Genomic DNA, 26,355 nt, shown 5'->3' on the forward strand with positions numbered 1-26,355 from the left:
CCACCACCCTCACCCCAGGCTAAATATAGTCTGACCTTTTTGCCAGTTATATTTCTAGTCATTATTTTGCTCTTGATTGACAGAATGCCTATCACATTTTGGGGCCTGTGTTTGAACATATTTGCTGGCAAATCAGAAGAAAGGCTGTTACTGAGTTTCAACAGTTGTCTGGTTGGCAGACAAAAACTTTTATGTGGTTAGTATGTACCTAGAGTTGAACACAAGATAGCAATGAAATTATTTCTGTCAGTGTAATACACTGATCCGTATGTGGTAGTGCTGGGTGTTCTACATTAAAGAAGAGTAGGACATCATCAGCATTTGTGGAGCACTTCAAAACGTTATTGGGTGTTATTTACGTAACATTATCTAGTAGTATTCTATTTACTTGTCTGTTCTGATACTAGTCTGTTTTCCCTTACTAGACAGTTTCTGTGTTCTTATCACTTTGTACAATACTTGGCATATGCCTAGAGTTTATTATATGTTAATGAGACTAGGAAACACAAAGATTAGACCCACAACTAAGGTTCAGCTGACAAATAGTGGGGCAAAAGAATACCCCATCATCCCTCGCCCCGCACCTTTATTTACCTACTGGAATCAAATGCTTTCAGGTAGTTTGTGTTTCTGTACTGTACATTGTGAGATTTACTTGCATCAGATTATCCTTCCTAATTTTTAGATTTATTCAACAACATTACAGTTCTTTAATTTTGTAAGACACAGTGCATCAGAGGGAAATGGCTTTTGGTTCCTACTTCCAAGATGCTCACAGTCTTTAATATTAAAAGTTACTGTGTGATCTTTGGATTCATACTAGAAAATTAAAAATACACAGGCAGGCAATGAAAATTTGGGCAGAAAATTCATATATGGAAAACTGTCTATAGTATAGGTCAAGTGTCCAGTTGATTACAAGTAAAGGCATGATGGCCAGAAGAGACTTAACTGTAATTATTAATAGTCAGTGAGCACTTATCATGCCAGGCACTGAACTAAGAACACTTTGAGGATTCTCTCATTCCATACAATAAGTCTACAATGTGGATTATTTTATTAACATGACACAAGTAGAAAACTGGGATTTAAAGAGATTTAGTAATTTGTTCAAAGTTACTTAGCTAGTAAGTGAGATTTGAATCATTGACCCAGGGCCTCAGTGCTTAACTTGTATACTACATGAATTTCCCAGTGGCCATTGTTTCCCAAACTTTAGTCATTTACAGTTTTTGTTTTATCTTCAAACCATCTGTCAACATTTTTCTTTAATTCAGCTTACCGTCTTTTAATTAAATGAATTTGAAAGAAAAATTTACATGATTATTCGGTGTTAGAGTTTCCCCTCATATGTGTTGAAGTAAACATGTAATTTTAAATATCCCCTTATGGACCACTTAAAATCATGTAATATACCATCAGTAGTCATTTGTATTCCACCCTTTGGAACAAAACTGCTGTAAGAAATGAATCCTGCATAGAATCAGGCAGCAGTTAGCATTAATGAAGGCCAGAAGTGATGAAAGTCCAGAAATAGATTCATCAAACAGGAAATAGCATTGCAGGAGTAGAGATAGAAATTAGAACCTTAACTGCATACTTGGGTCAGCCATGACCAGGATAAACTGCAAGGTAGAATGGGTTTATTTAGACAGAGAAATGCAATAGGATGTCTAAGACAATCTATGGCAAGAGAAGGAGAACACTAATGAGTAACTTGTCACTACAGAAATCAAAGTGAAAGAGAAAAGTCTGAAAATTAGGTTTTGTTAGAGCCAAATATAGCCAAGTTCAGAAAAATATGTGAAAAGTGGCTCTTAGGCTTTGGCTTGAGTGATTGGTGGTGGACCCTAACAGAACGTAGGTCAAGTAATGAGGTTGAAAGGTTAAGCATGGAGGAATTAGTAGTGAGACTTCTTAATTTTTAGGTAGGTTGAATATTCAAATAAGCTCCGGACTAGGAGTTTTAAAACCTAGGGTTAGTCCTTTTGTCACTTTGTGCCAAAAGCTGTTAAACTTTTGGGGCAACTGACTTGGCTTCTTCAAATTGTAGATACACTGTATTCATCTGGAAAATAAAGATAATGCCTGTTTTCCCTATCTTAGTGGATTGTTACAAAGATCACATTAAATGTGTTTCCTATGCTTCGAGAGTCCCTTGGACTGCAGGGAGATCCAACCAGTACATTCTAAAGGAGATCAGCCCTGGGATTTCTTTGGAAGAAATGATGCTAAAGCTGAAACTCCAGTATTTTGGCCACCTCATTCGAAGAGTTGACTCATTGGAAAAGACTCTGATGCTGGGAGGGATTGGGGGCAGGAGGAGAAGGGGATGACAGAGGGTGAGATGGCTGGATGGCATCACTGACTCGATGGATGTGAGTCTTGGTGAACTCCGGGAGTTGGTGATGGACAGGGAGGCCTGGCATGCTGCAACTCATGGGGTTGCAAAGAGTCGGACACCACTGAGCGACTGAACTTAACTGAATTGATGCTTTTTGAATGTAATATTCTTTGACATCATATGAGTCTTCCCTGATGGCTCAGAAGATAAAGAATCCACCTGCAATGTTGGAGACCCAGGTTTGATCCAGGTTGGAAAGATTCCCTGGAGAAGGGAATGGCTACCCACTGCAGTATTCTTGCCTGGAGAATTGCATGGACAGAAGAGCTTGGTGGGCTAAAGTCCATGGGATCGCAGAGTCAGACACGACTGAGTGACTAACATGAGTCCTAACCACATTTAAAACAGAAAAACATGAAAAATAGAAATTGGAAGGCTTCCACTGAGGATATTCTCAATGAGACTGGAAGATCTCCTCATGGATGTGTATGTAGTTAGAGAATGGGTGTCTACAGAAGTTAAAATTGATCTTCCTTCCGCATTCTTTCCTCATTTATAATCTGAAAGTGCAGGGCTGCTGTCTATGGTTGTACCAGTTGTGTACTGCACAGATGCCAGGCTGAGGGAGAGGTAGCAAGGGCTGAAATCCATCCATAATCTGCTTGCAGAGTCCTGTGCCCTTTGTAGGCCTCCTAGGGGAAGTACTCTTGCCTGGAAAATCCCATGGAAGGAGGAGCCTGGTGCACTGCAGTCCATGGGGTCGCTAGGAGTTGGACACGACTGAGGGACTTCACTTTCACTTTTCACTTTCATGCGTTGGAGAAGGAAATGGCAACCCACTCCAGTGTTCTTGCCTGGAGAATCCCAGGGACGGGGGAGCCTGGTGGGCTGCCGTCTGTGGGGTCCATAAGAGTCGGACATGACTGACGTGACTTAGCAGCAGCAGTAGGGGAAGTTGTGCTTCCTCTTCTCCCTCCCAAGGCATCAACCCCCTCACCAAGAGGAGTACCTGTTTCTTCCCAGAGGGTGTGTTTTCCTGTTTGCACAAAGGCCCTGGGAAGGCCAGTGCTCTGAAAGGCTCCTTAAGGAGAGATGTTAAGGATGCGTTTAGAATGTCAAAAACAACTGGGAGACTGGAGAAATGGTCTCTAGGAACAGAAAGCCTAGAACTTACTACCAAGATGGGTTAAGTAGTTGCACAACAGCAAGTACAGAATTTCAGTTTATCTAGTATATTTTAAAGATGGGCACTATAACGTATTAAACATTTCTAGTAATTTGGGAACAGTATATTAAAATATACATAGATTATCAGCTTTCAGAGAGGCAAGAGCATACATGAGTAAAACTATACTTACTATTTAATCTTTAAAAAAAAAAACTAAATATTTTGGCAATATGATTATTGTTGCTTGACCTGTACTTTTAAGTAACTTAATGTTTGGTTTAAATTTTGTAGATCTTAACTGAAGAATATTACATGAAAAATTGCTTCTGAAATGAGACAGAGGAATTTTGTTTCAAAAGCAGGAAAAGGATGTTATTGAAATCTTTTGACAGAGATATGGAAGATTGGTTATATTGCTGTATAAGTGTTAAAATTAGATTAAGAAAAACTGGATTTTTCAATGTACAGTTCTGTAAGTTTTGGTAATGTGTAGTTACATGTAGCTACACAATACAGAATGTAGAAAGGTGAAATATCTCCCAGCTGTAGAATCAGTCTTCTGACATTTTGGAGACACATTATCTCTCTTGAAGAAAGAACTGTTGAATATGGATTGAAAAGTCAAGAACAGCTTACATGTGCTGATTGCTTGAAATCCTGACCTTACCATCACCACCACCAACCCACCCCACCCCCCAAATTTTTTTTCTTTCGGTTGTATTTGTCACAAACCTGAAAACATAGTATAAAAGTGGAAGTAGAAAGAGCTGGGTAAGTTAACATGTCTCGAGACAGATCGTTTTAATGGTGGAGGAATAGAGCCAGTGCTTGATGGGGAGGGATGCTAACTAGTTTTCTATACTTAAAAATTAAAACTTTAAATTCCAACCCTTAAAGACAGCTTTTTAGTCGTATGAAAAGTTTTGAATAATTAATGATGTTGGATGACCATCTTAGGACAGTGCTTCTCTTTTTCTTCCGTAATACCCAACATACTTAACCTTGCAAAAAAACAAAGTTCACTAAGAAATTATTTATTTTTTATTTATTACATATAAGTTTGAAAGTGTTAAATTAGCATTTATTAAGCTTATTATTAAGTACTAGACACAATTTAACAGCTCTGTACACACTTAAGACTCACAACAGGCCAAAAGATGTAGCCCACAGATGGGGAAAGAAAAATTCAGAATTACATTTAATGACAGAAAATGCTTATGCCATAATATGTGTATGCCACAATTATGCTATAAAAATATCACCCAGCTACTAAATGTTAGCGCTGAGATTTAAACTGAATCAGTTTTTAAGAGAAGTAATTGTGTAATAGGAACAATTTTAAAATATTTCAGATTGTCCAAAAGAGTGCTCTGACAGTCACTTTATAGAGGAAGTGATAGGCACACAGCTTCACTTTGCTGGTTTATAGTAGTTTATAGTACAGAAGATTTGATAGCTACATTTCTTTTCTGATTTTTAAGGCTTTCTTGGCCCCAGAGTCTTAATTTCACATTTCATTTACTAAGAACAGCCTGAGTGCTTCTACCATTTTGATTAGAATGCCAACAGATCTATTTATATTACACTTTGTTTTTTTAAAGGACAATTTTTAATGCTTTTGCTGTAGTGATATTGTAGTAGAGGCATTCAACATATGGCGATATTCTTAGCTTTACTATTATAGAAGCAGATGATCTTAAGAAATATTGGCTATCACTCTTTGATTTATTTTTTTAATTTATTTTCTATCAAAATGTGGTTGATTTACAATATTGGTTTCAGGTGTACAGCACAGTGACTCAGTTATACATATATATTCTTTTCTAAGTTATTACAAGATGGTGAATACAGTTCCCTGTGCTATACAGTAGATCCTTGTTTATTTCTTTTATATATAGTAGTATGTATCGTTAATCCCAAACTCCTAATTTACGCCCCCCTTCCCCAAATTCTTTTCTCATTGGGAACCATGTTTGTTTTCTTTGTCTGTGAATCTATTTCTGTTTGGTAAGTCAGTTCATTTGTTATTTCCCTAGATTCCACATATAAGCAGTATCATATCCTTGTCTTTCTTGTCAGAGTTACTTAGTATGATAATCTCTAGGCCCATCCATGTTGCTGCAAATAACGTTACGTCATTCTGACTTTAGAATTACTAATTATGAGCCTCCCTGGTTGGCTCAGTGGTAAAGAATCTGTCCGCAGTTCAGGAGATATGAGTTTGATCCCTGGGTCAGGAAAATCCCCTGGAGATGAAAATGGCAACCCACTCCAGCTTCTTGCCTGAGAAATCCTATGAACAAGAAGAGCCTGGTGGGGGTCTTCATGGGGTCACAAAAGAGTTGGATACTATTTAGCAACTAAACAACAACAAAGTGATTATAACAGTTAAAAATGAAAGTGACCATAGAACTTGACCAGTTCATTCTCATTCAAAGCAGAAGTTACCTTTTAAAATATTTTTGATAAAGGCTTATCTTGGTTCTGCTTGAATGTATCTGGTGCCCAGGAAGATGCTGTAGTTGACCTTTGGCATTCATATTTTAAGGTCTTCTAAGTTTCCAAATATTTGAACACCATAATAGCATTCAGACCTCTTCACTTTCTCTTGGCTTCCATCATCTGCACCAGAATTTGGCTTTCTTTTCAGAGCTCTTCTTCCCCTCCCCACCCCCATCTCCACCCCCACACACAGAAACAGTTATGTATCTCTTCACAAGAGTTACTGTTTCTCTAAAAACCAAAACAAGCCATGGGCATGGAACATCAGGAGGGAGAGAGAATATCTTAGGTTTATTTCCTAGAAGCACCCTTCTCTCACGTACCTCATGGTATTGGATGCACATTTTGTGCCTCAGCAAAAATACGTATCACTTCATTTCACAGCTCTTTGGGTTGCTTGGCTAATGGTGAAAGTAGAGAATGAGTTTAAGATATAACTTCTTCCACCTGTGGATAAACTGAACAGAAAGTTTTTCATTTGTATCCAGTTTAGTTTGTTTTTATTGGTTATCTTAAGAATTGAGAGTAATACTCTATAAACTGTGTGATAAGCACAAGATTCAGTAGAATTGTCACAGTTCCAGAGTTGTACATTAGATTTCTGTTAAAGTAGCAGTTTTTATAAAACAGTAGTATCACACTTGGAGAAGGCAATGGCACCCCACTCCAGTACTCTTGCCTGGAAAATCCCATGGATGGAGGAGCCTGGTAGGCTGCAGTCCATGGGGTCGCTAGGAGTTGGACACGACTGAGGGACTTCACTTTCACTTTTCACTTTCATGCATTGGAGAAGGAAATGGCAACCCACTCCAGTGTTCTTGCCTGGAGAATCCCAGGGACGGGGGAGCCTGGTGGGCTGCCGTCTATGGGGTCGCACAGAGTCGGACATGACTGAAGTGACTTAGCAGCAGCAGCAGTATCACACTGCTAGCTGTCACTAACTGTCCTTTTTGATATGAACAGACTAAATCTGTATTCTATATTTATGAAAGTCAGTTCTTGAAGTATGACTATATAGCTATTTATTAGATCTAATTTAGTTCTACTCAACATTTGAATATCTTTTTAAATCTTAAGAAAATCATTTAATGCATTGTTACTCTTTCAGATGTATGTGTCATATGTGGTGTCTACTTTCCAGGTCTTTATTGAGGTTTTTGACAAGAAAAGAAAGGACAGGCTCCAATATATTCATATTTCTGGTCCCATTAATTCATATTGACTGTTCAAATATCAAAATAATTTTCAGCCTCAAATATTTTGTGATTCTCATTTGTCATGTATTTAAGGAGTACATAAAGATTAGTACTTTGATTAGTGTGTTTAAAGTCAAGCAACTAGAGGAGGGATTAATCAAAAATAAGCTTTTTAGAAAGATAATATTTTACAACATTGTAAATCAACTATATTCCAATAAAAGTTAATTTTAGAAAGAAAGGTAGAATTTTGTGACTGCTAGTTGACCTGGAACTCAAGAGTGTGGTGAATGTCTTGACTTCTTTACTTGAAATGGAAGATCTAGTTAAAATTTGAGTGATGAATGCTGTTTTCTGAAGTTATATATCAATCTTCTCTATCTTTGTTAGCTCCAGCTACCATAAGAAAAATACCTTAAACAAGAGAAATGTGTTAACCACAGTCCTGGAGGCTGGAGGTCCAAGACCAGGATGCCAGCATACTTGGGTTCTGGTGAAGTCTCCCTGGCTTGCACATGGCTGAATGCCTTCTAGCTGAGTTCTCACATGACTGAGAGAGAGCTCTAATATTTCTTCCTCTTATAAGAGTTCAGTTCAGTTGCTCAGTCATGTCTGACTCTTTTTGACCCCACGGACTGCAGCATGCCAGGTTCCTGTCTATCACCCACTCCTGGAGCTTGCTGAAACTCATGTCCGCCGAGTCGATGATGCCATCCAATCATCTCATCCTCTCTCATCCCCTTCTCCTCCTCCCTTCATTTTTTCCCAACATCAGGGTCTTTTCCAGTGAATCAGTTCTTTGCATCAGGTGGCCAATCCTTCAGCTTCAATCCTTCCAATAAATATTCAGAATTGATTTCCTTTAGGATTGACTGGTTTGATCTCCTTGCAGTCCAAGGACTCTCAAGAGTCTCCTCCAATACCACAGCTCAAAAACATGAATTCTTCAGTGTTCCGCCTTGTTTGTGGTCCAACTCTCACATCCATACATGACTACTGGAAAAACCATAGCTTCAACTAGACAGACCTTTGTTGGTAAAGTAACATCTCTACTTATGCTGTGTAGGTTTGTCATAGCTTTTCTTCCAAGGAGCAAGCATCTTTTAATTTCATGGCTGCGGTGATTTTTGGAGACGAAGAAAATAAAGTCTGTCACTCTTTCCATTGTTTCCCCATCTATAGGCCATGAAGTGATGGGACTTGATGTCAGATCTTTGTTTTTTGAATGTTGAGTTTTAAGCCAGCTTTTTCACTCTCCTCTTTCACTTTCATCAAGAGGCTCTTTAGTTCCTCTTTGCTTTCTGTCATAAGGCTGGTGTCATCCGCATCCATGAGGTCATTGATATTTCTCCAGGCAATCTTGATTCCAGCTTGTGCTCCATCCAGCCCGACATTTCGCATAATGTACTCTGCGTGTAAGTTAAATAAGCAGGGTGACAATATACAGCCTTGATGTTCTCCTTTCCCAATTGGAAACCAGTCCATTGTTCCATGTCTGGTTCTAACTGTTACTTGTCAACCTGCATACAGATTTCTCAGGAGGCAGGTAAGGTGGTCTGGGATTCCCTTCTCTTTAAGAATTTTCCAGTTTGTTGAGATCCACACAGTCAAGGCTTTAGGGTAGTCAATGAAGTAGATGTTTTTCAGGAGTTCTCTTACTTTTTGTATGATCCAACAGATGTTGGCAATTTGATCTCTGGTTCCTCTACCTTTTCTAAATTCAGCTTGAACATCTGGAAGTTCTTGGTTCATGTACTATTGAAGCCTGGCTTGGAGAATTTTGAGCATTACTTTGCTAGCGTGTGAGATGAGTGCAGTTGTGGGATAGTTTGAACATTTGGCATTGCCTTTCTTTGGGATTGAAATGAAAACTGACCTTTTCCAGTCCTGTGGCCACCACTGAGTTTTCCAAATTTGCTGGCATATTGAGTGCAGCACTTTCACAGCATCATCTTTCAGGATTTGAAATAGCTCAGATGAAATTCCATCACCTTTGCTAGTTTTGTTCGTAGTGATGCTTCCTTGACTTCACATTCCAGGATGTCTGGCTTAGATGAGTGATCACACCATTGTGATTATCTGGGTCATGAAGATCTTTTTTGTACAGTTCTTCTGTGTATTCTTGCCACCTTTTAATATCTTCTGCTTCTGTTAAGTCTGTGCCATTTCTGTCCTTTATTGTGCTCATCTTTGCATGAAATGTTCCCTTGGTATCTAATTTTCTTGAAGAGATCTCTAGTCTTTCCCATTCTACGTTTGTCCCATTCTAACCCAGGTATATATATGTTCCCATTCTATAGTACTTATAGAGTACTATGCCCATATGAGGCTCACTCTCATCCCCTCAGTTAACCCTGGTTACCTCCCAAAGGTGCCAGCTCCAAATACCTTATGTTAATTGGTGTTTAGGGCTTCACCATGTGAATTTTGGGGAGACACAATTCAGTTAGTAGTCACCCCTCCTTTTACAATCTATAGTGCATTGATTCAGAGAAGGCAATGGCACCCCACTCCGGTACCTTTGCGTAGAAAATCCCTTGGATGGAGGAGCCTGGTAGGCTGCAGTCCATGGGGTCGCTAGAGTCAGACATGACTGAGTGACTTCACTTTTACTTTTCACTTTCATGCACTGGAGAAGGCAATGGCAACCCACTCCAGTGTTCTTGCCTGGAGAATCCCGGGGACGGGAAGCCTGGTGGGCTGCCGTCTATGGGGTGGCACAGAGTCGGACACAACTAAAGCGACGCATCAGCAGCAGCAGCAGTGCATTGATTCTTATGCTTTTTGCATTAATATACTTCAAAATGATGTTTCTACAACAGTTGAAATACATTTGTTGATTGAGATATCACTGTCTTGTTGCTTTAACTTTTTATCCTTGATATTCAACTCTATTATAATACAGTAACTTTTGATACTGAAAACTTGAATCTTTAAAAATCTCTTAATCTCAAATGATATTTATTACTACATATTTTAAATGATATTTATTATTCCATGTTTGATGTTTATTTCTTCTGTAATGAAAATTGAGTTCTGATTTTCATATGGTGAGTTTGCCTTGGTTACTGGCTTTGATATCAAGTCATCACTTCCTATATTATGAGTTTTATTAAAGTTATTTCTTTATTAGTAAGTTTTGGTGACTTAGGCTTTGAGCTCTTACATCCAACTGATATTTTTACATTCTGCATCTCTATAGCTCAGATTTAAGTAACAATTTGGCTTCAAGAGACATTACTGAGTTAGACTGTATAGAACTTGGATCCCTCTTTATGTTAGAAATGGGAGACATAAATATCAAAGATTACTCAGGGTTTTAAACCAGAGGTTAAGGGAAATGGTTATGGTAAAATCAGGGAGAACATGTTTTGGAAAGCAGATAAACATTTTTTGAAAGCTTCTTTTAGGGGAGGGGGAATAATCTTTAATCTCCCAAAAATGTTGCAAAAATAGTTCCAAGAGGGACTTCCCTGGCTGAGACTCCCTATTCCCAGTTCAGGAGGTCTGGGTTTGATTCCTGGTCAGAGAACTAGATCCTCCATGCCTCCGCTAGGAGTCTACATGCGACATAAAGATCCTCAATGCCACAGTGAAGATCTCAAAGATCCTGCATACTGCAGCTAGGACCTGGCGCAGTAAAATAAATATTTTAAAAAACAATACAAAGAATTCCCACATGTGTTCATCCATAGTCCCTGACTATTAATGGTTATTACTGTATTCGTTTTACCATTTTCTGTGTTGTATGTGTGTACACACTCAGTGCATGTTATGTGTACTTAACTTTTCATTACCTGTAAACTTAAATTCAAATGACAAGCTCCTATGCCTCCACTTTTCTCACACAGATAGTACACTTTCTCCTGTTTTGTTGTTGTTGTTGATAAATGAACAGAGCAATCAGTAATAAACTTGATTCAGCAAGCATTAAATAATCACTATTGCTAGAGTTTTTAATTCAGTCTTTTTGAAATTTCCAGTCCCTTCTACCTTCCTTATTTTTTTCCAACTTCTCTTCATTCTTGTGAAGTTTAGACTTTCTTGAAATGTTACTCTAATCATTCTGGCAGTATCCTTAGCTCCCTTTTCTTTACACCTATCTGACACAACTCTAATTTCTTATTCAGTCCAGCTGCTTACAAAGCCTCCCATTACTCCCCACTCCTAGACGTGCTGCTAAACGTTGTTCAGTCGCTCAGTCGTGTCCAGTTCTTTGTGACCCCATGGACTGCAGCATGCCAGGCTTCCCTATTCTTCACCATCTCCCAGAGTTTGCTCAGACTCATGTCCATTGAATTGGTGATGCCATCCAACTATCTCATTCTCTGTTGTCCCCTTCTCCTCCTGCCTTCAATCTTGCCCAGTATCAGGGTCTTTTACAGTGAGTCAGCTCTTTGCGTCAGCTGGCCAAAGTATTGGAGCTTCAGCTTTAGCATCAGTCCTTCCAGTGAATATTCAGGGTTGATTTCCTTTAGAATTGACTAGTTTGATCTCCTTGTGGAGAAGGCAATGGCACCCCACTCCGGTACTCTTACCTGGAAAATCCCATGGATGGAGGAGCCTGGTAGGCTGCAGTCCATGGGGTCGCTAAGAGTCGGACATGACTGAGTGACTTCACTTTCCCTTTTCACTTTCCTGCATTGGAGAAGGAAATGGCAACCCACTCCAGTGTTCTTCCCTGGAGAATCCCAGGGTCAGGGGAGCCTGGTGGGCTGCCGTCTCTGGGGTCACACAGAGTCGGACACGACTGAAGTGACTTAGCAGCAGCAGCAGCAGTTTGATCTCCTTGTAGTCCAGGAGTCTCTCAGGACTCTTCACCACCATTCTAAGGCATCAGTTCTTCAGCGCTCAGTCCTTTTTATTGTCCAGCTCTCAGAGAGTCCATATGTGACTACTGAAAAAACCATACTTTGACTATATGGTCCATTATTGGCAAAGTAATGTCTCTGTTTTTAAATACGCTGTCTAGGTTTGTCATTGCTTTTCTTCCAAGGAGCAAGAGTCTTTAATTTCATGGCTGCAGTCAGTCCACAGTGATTTTGGAGCCCAAGAAAATAGTCTCTCACTGTTTCCATTGTTTCTCCATCTGTTTGCCATGAAGTGATGCCATGATCGTAGTTTTTTGAATTTTGAGTTTTAAGCCAGGTTTTTTCATTGTTAACAGTCTTCAAACCACAGTCTTGGGAATACTTGTGTCCCTGGTTTCCAGCTGCTTCTGTGTTTTCAATGCCTCATTTTAGTAGTTGACTTTCTTTCCTCCCAGTTCTTTGAACATCTTTTCCAGCCTGTTCAAACCTATACTTAGTTGATGGAGATCAGCATATGTCTTTCATTTGTTCCTAGTATTGCCTGATAATACAGTAGACACTGAGTAAATGTTTTTGTGCTTGAGTGGGGGAGTTAGATGTTTTTAGTTTGTAATTCTGTCAATAAATTTAAGTGAAGATATTTTGTTTTATACACAATTAAAAATGAATGTGTAAAGATTGTAGCTTGATGGAAGGGTTTGGTTGGGAATTATCCTTACTGAAGCAGTGAACAGTATATTAGATGGCCAAAGAGGAAAGCTCATAGAGAATAGAAAGCTGACAAAACCAACTCTCCTGTATAGGGATAGGAAGAAAAATGATACAGATGTCAGTTACAGGAACCAATGAAAATGGTTTACACATAAGGTCTTTATATTTGTATGTGATACTTGACGATTAGTAGTGTATATTCTTCTTTTATTTGTTCAATAAAACGTTTGTTAAATGCATCCAGTGCGCTTCTCTGGAAATGTTTGCAGTTTCTTTTTAATGTTAGATAATTTAAATGAGTGGGACGTTGTGCTGTGTTTCCTAAAGAAACTAAACAATCACCATAAGAACGTTGAGGGAAGAGAAGTAAACAGATCTTGGATACCTAGAAGCTCATGGAGGCCAGAAAGATTATAATTCTGTCATTTAATTGAATTTTGCAGGTTGGTGATTTGCAAAAGTATGATGTCACCCTGTAATATACTAGATTTTAAATATCACTTAATATTCTTGGTTTGGAATACTTACAAATCTTTTTGTAATTATAAATCAGTCACCTTAGAATCTTACAATTTTTGGCACTGAAGAAATTTTAGAAATGGTACCTAATCTCTTGGTGTGTGGATATCCCTTAAGATTTTTTTCCCACAAATATTCAGCCTGCAATACCTGTCCTATCATGAAAACCATATTTGTGTTATCATTGTTCCATTCTTTCATTTCAAAAGGTTGATGTTTATATTATGGTAAGCTGCTGCCTTTCAAATTTCCCTTAAGACCTTTTGGAAACAGACTGCTTTGAAAGAACTGACTTCCTTTTTTTCCCACTCTCCTCCATTTCTTCCTTTCAACTTTTTTTTTGTTTTTTGCTCAAAAAAGGTAACATATTCACTGTTCAAAATTTAGAAAATGTAGGTGCATGTTTTGCTACATCTAATTTCAGTGGGGAAAACAACTAGTTTCTTACCAGCTTTGCTCAGAGTCATAGAACTTTGAATTTAGATGTTCACTTTTTCTTTCCTTAAACAGAGAAAGAGGATCTATTATTCACACAGCTTTGTTTTTGCAGACTGACCCTCAAATCATAATGATTTAGACTTTTAAGTACATAGTAGACAGGGTAGTAATATATATATAAATTTTAAAAATCAGTTTTATGTCTAGAAAATGCAAATATTTGTGGTTTATAATGTATAAACCATATAAAATATGTGTATATTAAATATAAATATGTATGTATGTTTGTATTTTGGCCTCACTGTTCAGCTTATGGGAATCTTAGTTTCCTGACCAGGGATTGAACCCAGGCCACCACGGAACTAAAAACTATTCTTTATACAAATGATAAAAAGCTTTCAAAATTAAAAGGGATACAAATAGAGGATATAGTTCTTTGGTCTCTCGTAACTGTCCATGTGTTTTTTTGAAATCAGAAGATAGCAAGTTTGAAGAGAGTATTCCTCTAGAACAGACAGCTTCAAAGGTTTTTTTTTTTTTTTCTTTAATTACTAATTTATGTCAGTTGTACCCTTTTGTTACTCAAGATGTGGGTCTACTGAATGCAGTCATGCATTTACTCAGAAATTGAGATTTTTTTTGGATTATTTTCTCCTCGATTGGAGAAGGAAATGGCAACCCACTCCAGTATTCTTGCCTGGAGAATCCCCATGGACAGAGGAGCCTGGTGGGCTACAGTCCATAGGGTCACAAGGAGTTGGACACGACTGAGCGACTTCACTTTCTTTCTTTTTTTTCTCCTCCATTGGCTCTTCATGACATTTAGAACAAACACATGGATGATAACTCTTTTTCTTAGCCTAAAATATTCTGCAAAATTTGACCTCTGTCTACCTGACTTCCTCTCCTGCCTTGTTTTCAGGATCAGAATTGCTTTGTTTTTCTGGTGGTTCTCAATCATAGCTATCCTTTAGAGACACTTGGGGAGCTTTTTAAAGAATGTCATTGTCAGACCTAGCCCCAGAAATTCTGATTTAACTGGTCTAGCACTGAGACCTGGACATATATTATCTTTCAGGATCTTCCTGGATAAGTCTGTGCAACCTGCATTGAGAACCACAGATGGATTTTCTTAACTCATATCCCCTTGTGCATAGAGGTCTTTCAAACCTTCATCATCCTGTCTAAAGTCTCTTTCCTCTCTTTGCTGTCCCTTTACCCAGTTTTTTCATTTCCATGTTTTCATTTACTTATCGTCAAAAGTTCCATGAACACAGGGGCATCATGGAAGTTGGTAATGGACAGGGAAGCCTGGCATGCTGCAGTCCGTGGGGTCACAAATAGTTGGACACAACTGAGCAACTGAACGTTTAAAACAACATTTGGCAGTTTATTAGTTCTCAGCACATTTGTTTTATAAATGTTGAATGGATATTGTCACTGCAGCAGTAGGGAGGTATTTCAGAAGACTTGTTGTTTCTGTGTAACCTGTAGAGGGTTGCTTTGCTAAATTCTATTTCAAAGACTATACTAATTACTCCAGCAGGCTTTAAGAGAACTTAGGTTTCATTATTTCAGGTTTTAGTATCCAAGGGCAAGAGCACACCAGAGAGAAGATATGTTGTCCCTTGGATACAGGATTGTTGATGTGGGTTAGGTTCCCATGCCAGTGCTCAAAAGGAAGAGGCATTTCTCATTACCACACTTGGAAGGACCTTTTACGATATAGGGAGGAATAATGACAATGGTGTTGTACTCAATGAACACAAAGTATTTTTATACATGTATTTGGATATTACTTTTTTCTGGTTTTTATTTGTTGTGTAACCTACAAGGCAGATCAGGAGAAGTCAAACGAACTCACCAGCTTCTTTTGCTTTCTTCCCCTGTTATGCACGGTAAGTTGCTTCAGTCGTGTCCAACTCTCCACCAGGGTCCTCTGTCTATGATTTCCCCAAGCAGGAATACTGGAGTGGGTTGCCATGTCCTCCTCCATGGGATCTTCCCAACCCAGGAGTTGAACTCATATCTCTTAGGCAGGTTCCTTACCACTAGCGTCACCTGGGAAGCTTCTTTCTTCCCCCATCTTCTCTAAATCTAGTCTTTCCATCTTACTTAATGTCTAGTTTTTCACGCTAATCTTTTTCATTCCTCTTAGTGTTAACGTAAAATTTGAATCATTGACTTCTTGTCCTTGACTCCTCTTTCCTACACTCCTGTGTCTAGTCTCCATTTTTCAGCCATGGCCTATCTCTTGTCCCTAGGCTGTGACAGTCTGGTATCTTCATATTCCACGTATGGGCCCCTGCAGTCGTTCTCCACGTTGTTGCCAGAATGATACATATATTTTTGGCCATGCCAAGAGGCTTGTGGGGATCTCAGTTCCCCCACCAGGGATTGAACCTGGGCCACAGCAGTGACAGTGCCGAATCCTAACCCCAGGATCACCAGAACTCCCAGAATATCTTTGAAACAAAAAGACAGCCTCTACTCAGAGTTCATTTGCTTCAAAGATAAAATTTTAAATCCTAATGGTCATCCAGCCAACCCTCTCTTAATAGCTTCCACTTCACCACTTTTTTGTTTTTGAACATGATTAGCATATCAGTATGGGAAGGCCTTTGCCTTTGTTTTTCTTAAGCCTTGAAGCTGCCTGCTTCTCTGTTAGGTTCAAGTCAGAAGCTCTCTCTCAAGTCAGAGAGGCTGATACTGATCCACTGATCCAAAGTACTTTAGTTCTACCCTTTTGTACTTTCTCATGTTGTCCTGTTGGTTTTATTTACAGTATTTGTCACCATGTGAAGTGATGTTATTTACCTGTTATTTGAGTTGTCAAACTGAAAAGATTTGTGAGAGCAGATTCTTAGCTCTTACATCTCCAGTTCAGTAATGTTTCAAAATATGGATCACTTAATGACTGACCTAGGTTATAAATAAATTTTATCACATACCATATCATAGTGAATATCCTATGTGTATGTGTATTTTGCACATTAGTATTTTTTTAGGATAGATGCTTAGACTTCGGTTTAGAACGCAGCTGCTGCTAAGTCACTTCAGTCGTGTCTGACTCTGTGTGACTCCATAGACGGCAGCCCACCAGGCTCCCCCGTCCCTGGGATTCTCCAGGCAAGAACACTGGAGTGGGTTGCCATTGCTTTCTCCAGTGCATGAAAGTGAAAAGTGAAAGTGAAGTCGCTCAGTCGTGTCCGACTCTTAGCGACCCCGTGGACTACAGCCTACCAGGCTCCTCTGCCCATGGGATTTTCCAGGCAAGAGTACTGGAGTGGGCACAGCTTAAAACATTCTTGGTTTCCAAGCCTTACAAAACAGGCCACAGACTGGATTCAGCCATAGGCCTTAGTTTGCCAAGACCTGCATTTAGTTCACTGTAAATAGCATGTGACTTGTCTCTGTTTAATGTCAGAATTCTCCTGTGAAATCACCTGGGCCAGACACTGTTTGAGGATGGGCAGTTTTTGAACAACGTTGTTTATTTTTTTTCCTTTATTGTTTTTGCCTATTTATTTTGAGCCAAATCTGATAATTTCTGTTTTCCTAGAAAATACTTATTTCAGAGCATTCTCTTCATGTGTGTATTTTATTGTATTTATCTCATTCTTCTTAATGTTTAACTTAAAATTAAAGTGATTCAGCTAATTTCTATATTATTTTTTTCCAAAAGAGTCAGCTCTTGAATTTATAGTTGTTGTTATTCAAATAAAAATTTGATTTTTATTTTCTGCTCTTAATGAGGTAACTTAAAATGATTTGTCTGGTAACGAAAGTACTTAAGAGCATTCCTTTCAATTATATGATGTATGCAACATAGTTTGACAAGAGGTGTGTTTATTTTTCATTTCCAGTTGATTTTCTTGTATGTTTCTAGTTTTGTCCTTTGGTTAACTTTATAGCCACAAGAATCTTAAACTGCTTTCTTATCAATTCCAGGAACAAAAGCAGTTTGTTGATTTCTTGCTTATTATGTTCTGACATTTTCTTTTGCTCCAGTATTAGCCCCATTTTTACATTGTTCTTCATTATTCCTTATCAGGCCTACTGATTTCTCCAATTTCATATCTTACCAGCCTATTTCCTGCCCTGCTGTTCCCATCTTCTTTCCTTGTACAAATTAAAAACACTATTTTATGTCTCCTATACTTTTAATATTCTACTGACATTTCTGGTTGCCTTGTGAGGTGGGGGGAGAGTCCCCACATCAAGCAATTAGATTTTCGAGCCGTTATCCGGGTATCTTAAAAATTTAACTCTTTTCTGACCTAGGTACCTGGAGGGCATCACATCCAAGAGGTTAGTACAGGCTCAGTCCCACAAGACTGTCTCTTATCCCCCCAACACTTCAGATGCCAGTCGAAAGTCCAGATTGTTACCCATCCTTCTGACTGGCAGGCTGGCTATAAGTCAGGTTTGATTAATTTCCTAGAGCAGTTCACAGAATCCAGGAAAACAATTTACTTATTAGATCACCAGTTTATTACAAAGTATTAAAGACTCTTTGACCCCATGGACTGTAGCCCACCAGGCTCCTCTGTCCATGGAATGCTCCAGGCAAGAATACTGGAGTGGGTTGCCATGCCCTCTTCTAGGGGATCTCCCCAACCCAGGAATCAAGCCCAGGTCTCCTACTTTGCAGGTGGATTCTTTACTGTCCAAGCCACCAGGGAAGCCCTCTCTTCCTTAATTTGCCCTGGTAGATTTGTATGGTAATATTCTTGTTTGTTTTCAATCTAGAGGGCCTTGATCTTTTTAAAAATATTTTTTATTGACAAGTAATATACTGTACATACTTAAAGTGTACTATTTGATATTTTGCATATACACATCATGAAACTTAACCACAGTCAAGATAAGGAACATGTCAATAAAAATTCCTTCTGTTCCTACCCATTCCCTGTACCATAGATATGTTTGCATTTTGTAGTGTCGACTACAACGTAAAAGTTGAGAATTACGTTTTATTTGGTGGACAAAACTGAAGACAAGTCTGGAAGTTAGCTTCTCAGGTGGCTCTTAGAAATCAGTCTAAAGAGGTAAGGGAGGAGCCAGGATATATAGAAATTTTACAAAGAAACCCAGGTAGTTGGAACATTGAAAAATTACTGTTAATTAAAGAAAACCAGACATCTCAAGTTAATGAACTTAATGTTTTTCTATGTATGATTCAAGGGTCTGGGCCCCTTGAAATCATTCCTTTTATATGCACCTTAACTGTCTTGGGCCAGTGTCCTCCTTTTCTTCATCCTGAATCCCCTCACGGTGCACAGTTGACATTGGGAGCTGTAGCTGCTGGCTTGATGGCAGTAATATCCTTTGTTTACTGATAATGGAAGGCAGTATTTTTCATCCAGAGTTAAATTCTGTATATAGTGTATATGTTGGAAATCTAGCTTCTTTCAGCATAATCACTTTGAGATTTATCCATGCAGTTACATTTACCAGTAATTCATTCTTTTTTACTGCTTGGGTATTCATTTCTTTTATGTATATACAACAATATGGTTTTCCAGTCACCTGTTGGTGAAACAGTTGGGTTGTTTCCAGTGCTTGCCTGTTACAAATAAAACTATGAACCAGAGTACAAGTCTGAGTCTTCATATGGACGTATGTTTTCATTTCTCATATAAACATTATTAACAGAATTGTGATTGTATGGTTGTTGGATGTTTTTTCTTCTTTAAGGACCTCCGAACTGTTTTCCCAACTGGTTATAACATTTTACACGTGAGCAGACTTTGAGAGTTCCAGTTCTTCCACATCCTTATCAACACTTGGTTTAATCTGTAGTTTTAGCCAGTACAGTAGAAGTATAGGGGTATCTTAGTGTGGTTTAAATTTGAATTTCCCAAATACTAATGATACCGAAATGCTGAGCGTCTTTACATGTGTTTATTTGCCACTTATGTATCTCTGGTGTCCAATCCTGTGCCCTTTAAAAAACAACTGGATTGTACTGTTACTAGGTCTCAGAGTTCTGTACATGTTCTAGATAAAAGTCTTTCATCAGATACATGATTTGCAGATGTTTTTTTCCCAGATACTAGCTTGTGTTTTCATTCTCAACAGTGAGAACTTTCAAAAGGCAAAAGTCCAATTTAGAAATTTCACCTTTTATGGATTGTGTTCCCCATCCCCCATGTGGCTTGTTCCCAGACCATGGATGGAAACCATGCCCTCAGCAGTGTAAGTTTAGAGTCCTGACTACTGGACTGCCAGGGAATTCCCTATAGATTGTGCTTTTAGAGTACTAAGCAGTCTTTATATAATGTAATCCAGAGTCGCAAAGATTTTCTCCTATGTTTTCTCTAAAAGTTTTATAGTTTCAGGTTTTACATTTTGTCTGTGTCTGTAGTTCTTTTTTTTTTAATAGTTGTTATTGACATATGATATTGTGTAAGTTTAAGGTGTATGGTGATTGTGGCTGTAGTATTAGCTAAACCCTCCACAAATCACGTGCATAATTATCATTACTTTGAGCGTGGTGACAGCATTTAACATCTTAGCAGCTTTGCAGTACATATACAGTATTGTTGACTGTAATCATAATGCTGTACATTAGCTCTCCAGAACTTAACCCATCTTTTTGCTGCCCATGGACTTTATCGAGTTACAGTGAGCAGGTTTCTCATTGTGGTGCCTTCTCTTGTTGCGGAGCACAGGCTCTAGGGCACGAGGGCTTCAGTAGTTACGGCACGTGAGCTCAGTAGTTGTGGTGCAAGGGCTTAGTTGCCCTATGGCATGTGCAGTCTCCCTGGACCAAGGATCAAACTCATGTCCCCTGCATTGGCAGTTCAGTTCTTGACCACTGGACCACCTGGGAAGTTCACAATTCTATGTATAAGTGACATCGTATGGTATATGTCTTTTTCTTTCTGACTTCACTTAGTATGACAGTCTCCAGGCCCACCCACCCATGTTGCTGCAAGTGGCATTAGTTCATTGCTTTTTATGCCTGAGTACTGTTCATTGTCTATATGTACATGTTTATCCATTCATCTGTTGATGGGCATTTAGGTTGCTTCTGTGTCTTGGCTATTGTAAATAGTGCTGGTATGGGGGTGGGGGGATGCATGTCTGTTTTCACATTAGAGTTGTCTTGGCATATATGCCTAGGAATGGGATTGCTGAAAGTGCCCACACATAACTGGCAAACCATTATGGTGCAGTTGGCTTTTCTCATGTATCCAGCATTGTTTACGATTACAAATTCTTTGTCTTTAGAAATGGATACATTGTGATAGTTTCATCTTTGAATTATCTTTTGATAATTATCATTTGTACTAGCTTCAGTCATGTGTATTTATGATTTACTTTTTGGGAGAGTTAGTTGGTAGTATAAAGCTTTTTTGGGTTTTATATTACAGACTCATATGCATATGAAAGAATAAATTCTCTGTTCTGTTGGCCTGAGAATCTGACTCTATCCATCTTTCTTACCTCAGAATACACCCAGTGTGTATTTGGTTCATCTATTTGGTGAAAGAGGATGCACTGAAGGGAGTACCATATAGGCAGTAGTTTTATTAATAGTGGAAGGAGAAACTCTGTACAGAAGTTTGAACCTTAAAAAGAACTACTGGAACAGAAGTTTTTAATATATTTTCAAGAACTTTTTTTTTTCTTTGTATTTGGAAATTCCTTATAATTTATAAGACATGTTTTTATTTCATTTTACTTTTAAGTAGGAAAATTAAAGTTCATTTTGTGATTTTTTTTTTTTTCCCAAGCTCTAAATGTTTTGTGATGACTGAATTGAATTAGATATTCTGTCACCCTGTGGTTAGATTGTGTTTTGTTACTTTGTTTTCCTTGTGTAAACATATGGACAGGCTGAACTGCCCTAACTTGTTAGTTTTGTTTATTTATAAAATTGAGCATTTCAATACATTTGCTTAGTGGTATTATTTCTCTAGTGAATTGTCTGTTAACATAGCATTAATAATTGGGTTTCTTCAAGTTTTTTCTTCAGTTTGAGTTCTTGTATAACATTTGCATTTTTGTCACATGTTGAGATATTTTTCCTGTTGACTCAGCTATTTGGGGGTTGAATTATGCTGGGTCTTCTCTGTAGTACATGGGCAGTGAGTGGACCTAACTGTCCTTTGGCATGTGGGATCTTAGTTCTGCGACCAGAGATTGAACACTTGTCCCTTTCATTGGCAGGTGGATTCTTAACTACTGAACCACTAGGGAAGCCCCCAACTTAATTTTTTTTAATTTATTTATTTTTAATTGGAGAATAATTGCTTTATATCAACATGAATCAGCATATGAATCAACATATGAATAGGTATATGTTCCCTCCATCTTAAACTTCCCTCCCACCTCCCACCCCACCCTATCCAACCCCTCTAGGTTGTCACAGAGCACCCATTTGAGCTCCCTGCATCATACAGCAAATTTGTGGTAATTGTATATATTTCAGTACTACTGTCTCAATTCATCCCATCCTCTCCTTCCCCCCTCTACAGTTCCTCACATGCTTTGTAAACATTCGCTTGGCTTGGTCTGCATCTGAAACCCTTAATGTGAAGTAGATGCCTGTGTTCCCAGGTAATTCAAAACAAAGGAGAAATGTAAACAGGCAGTGGGATTCTTTAGGAACACAGAATTCTGGGTTGGAGATATAAATTTGACATACACAGTTGGTAGTTGAAGCCTTAGAAGTGGGTGAGATTCCCTGCAGACAAATTGAGGAGGAGAAAGAAAGTAGTGAGAGGATGGGTAGCACAGAAGGAAGGATTGGTCTTCGATGGAATGTAAGGAAAGGTACACTTCCTTTATTGCAGTGATTCTGAAGACTGCTTACATGTTTAGAATAGCCTGAGGAGCATTTTCAAAATAAGAATTGATAATCAGATCCCACCTCACAACTCTAGAAACTGGTATGTTTTAAAATCCCCAAGTGATTTTAATTTGCAGCAAGGACCACTGCTTAGCATATATATGAAGGTAAAAGTCGCTCAGTCATGTCACCTGAGCCACTAGGGAAGCCCAGGAATACTGGAGTGGGTAGCCTGTCGCTTCTAAAGCGGATCTTTCCGGCCCAGGAATCAAACAGGGGTCTTCTGCCTTGCAGGCAGAATCTTTTACCAGCTGAGCTACCAGGGATGCCGTAGCATATATATATATATGCTCGTAGTAAATCATTATATCTTGAACTTTTGTGTTTTTTCACAGTCACTGGGAGGGCTTTTTAAAGCACAGTGGTTTTATCCTCAGTTTGATTCAGTAGGTATGCGTTTGATCCTGAGAATTTGCATATCTAACAAGTTTCTGGATGATCCTGAGAACTACTTTCAACAACAGATGAAGGAAAGGCAACCCTTCAGAAAGATGGATGTAGATGCAGGTGGGCTTGTAGGTTTGCCCTAAGGAAATTAAAGTTTTTTTATGTTACTGCTTTTTTTATGATATAGGCAGGTGAGGGTCTCCATGAGTAGTTGTGGTTTTAAGAGAGGTTTGGAGATTCTTAGGTGTTAGACTTCCTGGTGGCTCAGACAGTAATGTGTCTGTCTACAATGTGGGAGACCTGGGTTCGATCCCTGGGTTGGGAAGATCCCTTGGAGAAGGAAATGGCAGTCCACTCCAGTACTATTGCCTGGAAAATCCCATTGACAGAGGAGCCTGGTAGGCTACAGTCCATGGGGTCACAAAGAGTTGCACACGACTGAGCAACTTCATGTTCATGTTCAGGTGTTAAATTGCCATCAAATGAGGGTGAAAGAAGAAGTTGACAGTTTTTATTTTACACCAGTTACCTTATTTTCACCTGAAGAAAGATCCCCTTGAATCTTAATTTTGTCATCTAGTGAATATGCACTGTCCTCTTTTTTGTCACTGGAGAGGAATAGTCTTCCTGTATATCTTTGTCCATGTTATTGGTAAAAATGTGTCAACAAGAAAGATTCTCTGAGTATAGCTGTCTTCACACTGTCATCATTAGCACCCTTGGGATAAAATTAATTATATACATCCTTGCACCTATGATTGCAAGCGATCTATGTGTTAATGTAGTTCTTTTGGTTGCAGGTGAGTGATTTACACAATTTATTTCAAATTGTAAATGTATACTTGGAGAAGCTAAGTAATTAGTTATAGGAGGCAGCATGGTATAAACCGACTGACCAGAAGCCTTGATTTCAAAGCCAGTCTCATTTGCCTATGAACATCAGTTTCCTCATCTGTAAAAACCAGAATACTAACTATATCATAACATTTTTAGTCTAAAATGAGATAATAGATGTAAAGATTACAGATAAACTTTATGGAACCACATGAATACTGTATGTTAGCTGATATGAATGTAAAATCATACCTCTGGATGTGATGCTTATTCTGTAATTGACAAATGTAAAACCAATACATGAAAGGATCTTTATGATGATAGGACCTACTCAGGCGTTCCTTGACTTCGAATGCTTTTTGCGTTACATCCTATTCTGTACTGTCTTTAGCTCTCATGCTTTTAGCTATTGTTGGTTTCTTGTTAGAGTCACTACCTCCTGCCCTACTTCTACTCTCAAAACAAATAGAGCAAACATGCACAAAAAAAGAAACAATTCCTAAGATTGATAATGTATATCTTAATAAATTGAAGAGAAATAGTATGAGAGCTAATCTGTATCACCTCCCCTGTGTATTATTAGGCTAGTTTTTAATTAGGGTATATTAATTCCAAAGATGAACGTTCTCTTTGTATATGAATGTTCATTAAAATACTGTTTACTTCTCATATATACAGAGACTTTTGACAAGTGTACACTATTTCTTGAACACTTTACTCTGTAGTGAAATAGAATATTGTGTCTTAGATTTATGAGGGAGTGTTCTACCCTTTGCAGAATGCATAGAAAATAGAATGTTCTTTCTATTCTAGACTGTTAAATAAAAGATTCTTGTTAGACACATATTGCCTGAAAACACAGGCATGCAGTTTATAAGAAAAGGATGTTATCCTTCTGTCACATTTGGACTCCATATGTGTAAGCCGATCATGCCGGTCATCTCAGTCCTATTAGGTTGAATAATATTTGCTTATTACACAGAAAGACATTCTCCATCGATTAACTGTAGTTCAACTGTTCATCTCAGTATGGCTTAAAACCCATATTCTCTATACATAGTTAAGTGGTTACAAACCATAAATAATATACTCACCAAGCAGATGGCAGTTTATTTTGATTAACTTTGTCACATGTTGGTTGTTGGAATTTTATAGTATTAAACAGGCTCATGAAACTATTATTAATGTGAGTTATTAAAGAATGATTTAACATCTCATTTTTATTTTTCAGAATTTCTGTGAACATTTGAATTTACTAAGTTTTTAGTAAACTAAAATGTTCCTCCTTAATTCTCTTTCTTCTGTTAATCTTACAGACTGATTTTAAGGGGTGTGGCAGAAGGTTCTAGACTCGATGAGTTTCCACCGAAATGTCGGAGAAGTCAGGCCAGAGCACAAAAGCAAAGGATGGGAAAAAGTATGCGACACTCAGTTTATTTAATACTTACAAGGGTAAATCATTAGAAACTCAGAAAACCACAGGTGAGTAAAATCAAGTGGCTTTTATGTTTTTTATAATTTTCATGGTTTCATTTTATTACTCTAAATCACATACTAGAGCTATTGCTGTTAGGATCTAGGTAAACCTGTGTTAAAGCAGCCCTGTTTGCATTGTGCTTTTTATGTACATACACATCTATGAGGGGATATGAAGTTTTTAAAGTTAAAAGTTTATAAATGTTTTAAAATGTTTATTTTTTTCCAGTTTGTTGTCAGCAGAAAATAAGTTAAACTGTATGGTTCCAAAGGGGAGACTTGGTTAATGAGATTAATAGGTATAAAGCTAAAAATATTTTAATCAGATGTAGTTGATTTATAGTGTTTGTTAATTTGTGCCATATAGCAAAGTGATTCAGTTATACATATATATACATTTTTATATTCATTTTCCATTATGATTTATCACAGTATATTGAGTACAGTAGGACTTTGTTTATCCATTCTGTATATACTAGTTTGCATTTGCTGATCCCAAACTCCCATTTTACCCACTTCCCCTGGGCAACCACAGGTCTGTCCTATATGTCTGTGAGATTGTTTTGTATCTTATTTATTGTTTCACGTATGAAGTTTTGAGTTTAAAATCAGTTCCTTGGGAAAAAGTACAAAACAGCACTGTCAGTGTTTTCTTTTTTGTAGTTTATAGAGTTAGTTTAGCTGTTAGAATTTTTCAAGCATCTGTTCAGTGACTTGATAGTTAATTTGAATACAACTTCTTCCTTGGGTCATGTTGCAGGTTTGTGGCTTAGTTTTAAATTTTTTTTCTTAAAATATTAGAAAATAATAGCTCAAGATTCCATTAATTCCTATTGTCTTTTGTGTTGTTTTAAGAATAAAATAGTTACTAAGAAAGTTGATGTTACTGATCTTTAGTTGCAGCTCGCCATGGATTACAGAGTCTTGGAAAAGTTGGTATTTCTCGGCGTATGCCTCCACCTGCTAACCTCCCAAGTCTCAAAGCAGAAAACAAAGGCAATGATCCTAATGTGAACATTGTACCTAAAGACGGCACAGGATGGGCTTCAAAACAAGAGCAACACGAAGAAGAAAAGTAAGTCAAAGTCTACTAAAAAATGAAATCA

General features: G+C 38.1%; 1 protein-coding gene across 13 annotated transcripts in view; it reads left to right on the forward strand.

The window, feature by feature from the left end:
• Positions 1–26,355, forward strand: part of PRRC2C (proline rich coiled-coil 2C) — a 95,332-nt gene that overhangs the window by 3,051 nt on the left and 65,926 nt on the right. For 10 of the 13 annotated variants that reach the window (NM_001206655.1, XM_024976108.2, XM_024976100.2 and 7 more), the window contains 2 exon segments: positions 25,090–25,255; positions 26,147–26,324. In NM_001206655.1, coding sequence (NP_001193584.1) covers positions 25,144–25,255; positions 26,147–26,324 — 290 coding nt within the window. In that variant the 5' untranslated portion in view covers positions 25,090–25,143. 13 annotated transcript variants of the gene reach the window in all.

The sequence above is a fragment of the Bos taurus genome, chromosome 16, assembly GCF_002263795.3.
Source record: "Bos taurus isolate L1 Dominette 01449 registration number 42190680 breed Hereford chromosome 16, ARS-UCD2.0, whole genome shotgun sequence".
In the NCBI taxonomy this organism is placed as follows: domain Eukaryota; kingdom Metazoa; phylum Chordata; class Mammalia; order Artiodactyla; family Bovidae; genus Bos; species Bos taurus.